The 6,669-nt window shown below is 42.3% G+C and overlaps 1 protein-coding gene across 1 annotated transcript in view; it reads right to left on the bottom strand.

Moving 5' to 3' along the window:
* Positions 1–5,049: 5,049 nt before the first annotated feature.
* PSMC6 (proteasome 26S subunit, ATPase 6) overlaps positions 5,050–6,669 on the bottom strand; it is a 21,416-nt gene continuing 19,796 nt past the window's right edge. Inside the window, exons 13-14 of the mRNA XM_077269702.1 lie at positions 5,717–5,788; positions 5,050–5,512 (exon numbers count right to left, since the gene is read on the bottom strand). Of these exons, the coding sequence (XP_077125817.1) occupies positions 5,394–5,512; positions 5,717–5,788 (191 nt within the window). The 3' untranslated portion in view covers positions 5,050–5,393. The remainder of the gene's footprint in view (positions 5,513–5,716; positions 5,789–6,669) is intronic.

Raw genomic sequence — 6,669 nt, 5'->3', positions numbered from 1 at the left:
ATATTACGGTTCAGTATTATACGGCGTTCTACGGCCGTACAAAATCGCAGCATGCTGCGTTTGTCAGCGTATTGCGCAAATAATACGCCAATGAAAGTCTATGGGGGCGAGAAAAATACGGATTCCACACGGACCAGCAGTGTGACTTGCGAGAAATACGCAGCGCTGTTAGTGAAAAGTCGGTAATTCAATTGCCGGCTTTTCATTTCTCCTTCACAAACCCGACAGGATATGAGACATGGTTTACATACAGTAAACCATCTCATATCCCCTTTTTTTTTTGCATATTCCACACTACTAATGTTAGTAGTGTGTATGTGCAAAATTTCAGCGCTGTAGCTGCTGAAATAAAGGGTTAAATGGCGGAAAAAATTGGCGTGGGCTCCCGCGCAATTTTCTCCACCAGAGTGGTAAAGCCAGTGACTGAGGGCAGATATTAATAGCCAGGAGAGGGTCCATGGTTATTGGCCCCCCCCCGTGGCTAAAAACATCTGCCCCCAGCCACCCCAGAAAAGGCACATCTGTAAGATGCGCCTATTCTGGCACTTGGCCACTCTCTTCCCACTCCCTGTAGCGGTGGGATATGGGGTAATGAAGGGTTAATGCCACCTTGCTATTGTAAGGTGACATTAAGCCAGATTAATAATGGAGAGGCGTCAATTATGACACCTATCCATTATTAATCCAATTGTATGAAAGGGTTAAAAAACACACACACACACACATGATTTAAAAGTAGTTTAATGAAATAAACACAGCGGTTGTTGTAATAATTTATTGTTCTCGCAATCCATCAGGAACACCCTCGCTTGGAAAAATAATAAACGCACAAGATACATACCTTCTGGTGAACCGTCTCGTCCCACGAAGTAATCCATCTGAAGGGGTTAACTAATATTACAGGCACGAGCTGCGATAAACCACTCGCTCGTACCTGTAATCCCCGGCGAATGAATGAAATGTAGGTCATTGACCTACATTTCCTTCAGTCGCGGTGATGCGCCCCCTGGTGGATGTCCTCATATGACCTGGAGCGTGGGAAAAAGTTCCCAGGCTGCAGTTCATGAGAACATCCACCAGAGGGCGCCTCACCGCGACTCAATGTAAGTACAGATCACTGCTTTCCTTTCAGCACCCGGGGGATTACAGGCACGAGCGAGTGGTTTATCGCAGCTCTGCCTGTAATATTAGTTAACCCCTTCAGATGGATTACTTCGTGGGACGTGATCTGACATCAGAAGGTATGTATCTTGTGTGTTTATTATTTTGCCAAGCGAGGGCCTGGAAATGGATTGCGAGAACAATAAATTATTACAACAACCGCTGTGTTTATTTCATTAAAATCCTTTTTAATCATGTGTGTGTGTGTTTTTTTAACACTTTCCAACAATTGGATTAATAATGGATAGGTGTCATAATTGACGCCTCTCCATTATTAATCTGGCTTAATGTCACCTTACAATAGCAAGGTGACATTAACCCTTCATTACCCCATATCCCACCGCTACAGGGAGTGGGAAGAGAGTGGCCAAGTGCCAGAATAGGCGCATCTTCCAGATGTGCCTTTTCTGGGGTGGCTGGGGGCAGATGTTTATAGCCGGGGGGGGGGGGGGGGGGCAATAACCATGGACCCTCTCCAGGCTATTAATATCTGCCCTCAGTCACTGGCTTTACCGCTCTGGCGGAGAAAATTGCGCGGGAGCCCACGCCAATTTTTTCCGCCATTTAACCCTTTATTTCAGCAGCTACAGCGCTGAAATTTTGCACATACACACTACTAACGTTAGTAGTGTGGAATATGCAAAAAAAAAAAGGGGATATGAGATGGTTTACTGTATGTAAACCATGTCTCATATCCTGTCGGGTTTGTGCAGGAGAAATGAAAAGCCGGCAATTGAATTACCGGCTGTTCACAGATATCGCGCTGAAAGAAATCTAAATACAGAATATATATATGTGTCTCAATGACATATATATATATACTGTATATATGTTTTCCCTAACATTTGAGCACAGTACGGATGCCATACGGATTACATACGGAGGATGCCATGCGCAAAATACGCTGACACACCCTGACTACGGATCACTATTTTGGGAACATTTCTCCGTATTACGGCCGTAGTACGGACGTATAATACGTGGCGTATTGTCTTACGCCATGTGTGACTCCAGCCTAACACACATGCATGTTTTCACAATTTTAAAACATACGTTTTTTTCAGAATTGCGCATCAAAATTTTTAATTTGATTTCTCCAAAACAAAATATAAAGAAACATAGTCTTGTGACATATCAAATGAAAGCCGGTACCGTTCTGAGAAAAATGATGCCTCTCCCACCTCTATATCTTAATTCTAGCCCGAGATATGATAAAAAATGTATAGCCATACCAGGCCAAAATCCACGCTTTTTCAAAACTTTAAAAATCTGTAAAAAATTAACTGCTGAAGAAAAAAATTCTAAACTTTTAATTTGTAATTAACTAAAGTTTTACTTCATAAAAACAAAAAATAAAAAAAATCTAAAGACGTAAGGTAAAAAAAATATTCATATTTGGATCACTTGATATGGAATGACCCGAACCACTGAAGTTGTACCAGTCTGTAATTTGATTTTCCACTTTGATTTTGAGTATCATTCCAAATCCAGACCTCCATGGGATATTCATTTCGGTTTACATTGATCATTTTTATGTTTTATTGCTCTCAACACATTCCACGATGTAATAAATAAAGATTTGCAACTGAAATATTTCATTCAGTGACATCTAGGATGTGGTATTTTAGTGTTCCATTTATTTTTTTGAGAAGTATATGTGTGATATTATATATACACACACATTACCTCTGGCCCGTCACTGCCAGATTCCCCCCTGTAACACCAGAACGGTATGCTGCCACCAGTTCCTCGTTAGATATAAGCCCGGTCCATTAACGAGCTTATACCGGGTCAGAAACCAACCCCAGGTAGCATATAAGTACTGGCCATACTCACGGACGTGGGAAGTCGGGTTTCGAGATAAAAGAGCAGCCCAAAATTAATGGATATTTTAAACTGCCGAAAGGCGCACTAGATACAACAAATATATACAGGGTAATACACAGAGATTACAGTCAGAAGTACAGATAAAAGTAGGGTACAGGTTGAGATAGCCGTCAGCCTATGTGTCACTTACCAATTCTTATCACTTGTGGATGAGGGATGCGCTCATATCCACAGGCACCTTCCTAGTTCGCCTCCACACACAACAGGATGTGGCTTCCATGGAAGAACAAAGACAAAGCTAAATGTGTGTAGCTAGCTTTTAACCCCTGGCTCGCCCCCTCCCATATCTGCTACCACCCACTGGATTGGGCTGAATTCTCCTCCTTTCACCTCTCGATATCTCAGCATCTGGGACAATTAGAGAAATATGAGACGCAGGGGTGCGTGTGGAGGGCTCCCAGGGTTCTGGTAGTATATCAGACATAAGCCTGAGCTGCACACTGTTTTCATAGTTCATCTCTAGATGTCGGTGACGCTCAGTCTGGTGTTTTCCCTTGATGTAAGCAGACTTGCACAAAAGACAGCAGGGGGTCTCAGTTCTGCTCCTCCCTGCCTTCATTAACATGTGGCCTCTAATTCTCCCTCCAAATGGTAAAGTTCAGATGTTTTGGGAATTGGGCACTTTTTCCAAGGGTGGGGGTCACAATTCTGGACTGGAGGGAGATCTCTGGATAATCTATGGGGCCTGAATTCATAAATCCAAAATGGAGTCATTGCTTTTCTCAATAAATTTGATGTCACATGACCCTCTTCCCATTGGAAAAAAAAAAATTGGATCCAAAATGGCCACCACCATCTTGAAAAGTTTTCCCCCTCCCATGTACTACTGTGCCACAAAGAGGAAGATGATATCACCAACCATTCCCATTTTATTCAGGTGTATCCATATACATGGCCCACCCTGTAGATCATTGTATAATAAGAACTTCTGTAACTTTCTAACTTTTCAACTGGATTTTACATTATTCCCACTCATTGTCAGCAAGAATGACTATAAAGCCAGGATTTCATCCTTTGTAGGTAATAAGTCAACAGTAGAATGTGACATTTTTTTACATTTATCAGGGGAGGTTTTGAGTTCCTGGATATTAACAAAACAGTTTACATTCATTGACACCAACACAAGATTATAAAACGTAATATAAAAGAGAATCTGACAGCAGCACACAGTAAGGTCAGGGACCCCGATGCCAGCGATGTATCACTTCGGTAACTGGGTGCAGCAGTTGTGATACAATCCCAGTTTTCTCTGTAGCAGACTTAGCAGAGCTCTGAATGCTGAGCCCCGTATAGTCCCATCCATATCACTGACTGACAAAAAGCTTCTAATCAGTGCTAGGGGTGAGGTTGGACCAGACGGCATGAAACACCAAGACCTGTAGTGATAATCTACTGCTACTAAAACACAGATTGTATTGAAACAGCAAAACTACAACATGGGGAGAATGCTGAAATCAGAGTCTCAGTCCCTCATAAAGCTGCTCTCACATTACATAGCAAAAACCTACTGACACAATAAAAGGCCATTTTCCTATGCTAGACTTACACTCCGTCATGCAGAAGAATGATGTCCTAGATTCTTTAAGGTGGGAATTTACCAAATTTTTGTGCACCAGAAATTGAAATCTACACCAACAATGAGCATAGTCAATTGCTGGCAGAAATTAATATAAGTCAGGCTGCTACAGCTCTTTTTGAAAGGGAGCCGACAAAGTGCAACGTTTTCTGCAGATGTGTATGGTGCAATAATTTGCTTCTATATGTGAAAAATTTAGTAAATCGTAAAATATTGTAAAAATATTGCTCAAGCTACATTTACATCGATGCTACGAAACATCTGCACTGGTTGAACATAAAGTGCTGGCATATACCAGTTGTAAGTCATTACTTATGACTATACCTTGCAATTCTGAATGTTAATACCTAAAGACTTAAGGACAGGACAGGCCCCTTTAATAAAACTTGATCCGATCTGATGGTTTCACTCAATTAATGACAACATCCGATTTAAACATGGTTTATTCACCTTGGAAAGAAAAGGACAAAAGTCAATTGATATAAAATATTTTATGAAACACAGTAACGCTCTTAAAATCTGCTAAGTTGTTTCTTCCCCTCAGTCTTCACTTATCATACAAGCAAGTTTTGTTTTTTCTTTGCAGTGCGAGAACTGCAGAGAATATTGTATTATGACAGATCTCTTTTGCGTAGCAGACTTCTTCCGGAAATTATCGAACTACTAAATTCTGACGATGTTGTATGTACTTTAATAGACACAACCATACCCTCGAGGATCAGAGAGCCTCTAATAAATCACATATCACCCATGCAGTCTTTGTTTTACATTAGACAGGTTTATAATCTAATTTAGACTCCAGTTTCTTGGAATCAGCAACTTTCCTGACCGCCTTCATGAAATCCTCCTGGACGACAAAATCGTGATCTGCCCGAATGGCAAACATCCCTGTGATACAGAACAGAAGGAAACGCTCACTACATATCCAATGTAATACAATACAATGTAATACGCTGTTACTTATGACTGTTGTGTTTGAAACTGTTTAAGTGTAAAGCGCTGCGGAATATTTTGGCGCTATATACATAAAGATTATTATTATTAATACAATACAATGAGACAAATTAACCCTTAACTACTGTGGCTACTTACCAGCTTCAGTGCAGACATTCCTCAAATCTGCTCCATTAAACCCATCGGAAAGCTTCACAATAGCTTCATAATCTACAATAAAAAAACACAGTAAAGCCACGTGCTTCTGCCACAACAAGCTTGAAGAGGTTGGCTATTACTTTTTTTATTGACGGCTATAAAGTTGAGGCCAATCCTTTAATAATATATCTAGGCGATATTAAACCTTTAAAATTTCAGAAAGTCTTGCCCAAAAGCAGGGAGCACGCTCATCAATTACCATATATACTCGAGTATAAGCCGAGATTTTCAGCCCACTTTTTTGGGCTGAAAGTGACCCTCTCGGCTTATACTCGAGTCAGTGTCGGCGGGGGGGGTCGGCAGGTGAGGGGGAGCGGCCGCTGTGATATACTCACGCTCCTGGCGCTGTCCCTGCATGTCCCATGGTCTCCGGGCAGCGCTTCCTGTGTTCAGCGGTCACGTGGTACCGCTCATTAAAGTAATGAATATGCACGCATATTCATTATTCTAATGAGCGGTATGTGACTGCTGAACACAGGAAGATGCCGCTGGCTCCCGGAGACCATCTGACAGTGAGACGCTGCCAGGGACAGCGCCGGGAGCAGGTGAGTATATCAGGGGAGGGGAAGCATTGCGCGATAGTCACCTTCCTCGTTCCATCGCTGCGCGCTGCTCTGTCTTCCGTCCTCTGGCTGTGACTGTACAGGTCAGAGGGCGCGATGACGCGATTAGTGTGCGCGCCGCCCTCTGCCTGAAGTCAGTGCAGAGGATGGAAGACAGCAGTGCGCAGCGATGGAACGTGGAAGGTGACTATCGCAAGTGCCGGGGGCCTGAGCGAAGAGAGGCGAGTATGTGATTTTTTTTATTTTAATCGCAGCAACAGCAAATGGGGCAAATGTATGGAGCATCTTATGGGGCATAAATGAGGAGCATGTTATGGGGCATATATGAGG

This window comes from Ranitomeya variabilis, chromosome 1 (assembly GCF_051348905.1).
Source record: "Ranitomeya variabilis isolate aRanVar5 chromosome 1, aRanVar5.hap1, whole genome shotgun sequence".
NCBI lineage: Eukaryota > Metazoa > Chordata > Amphibia > Anura > Dendrobatidae > Ranitomeya > Ranitomeya variabilis.
Note: the sequence above shows the minus strand (reverse complement) of the source record. Positions and strands in the feature narration are given on the sequence as shown.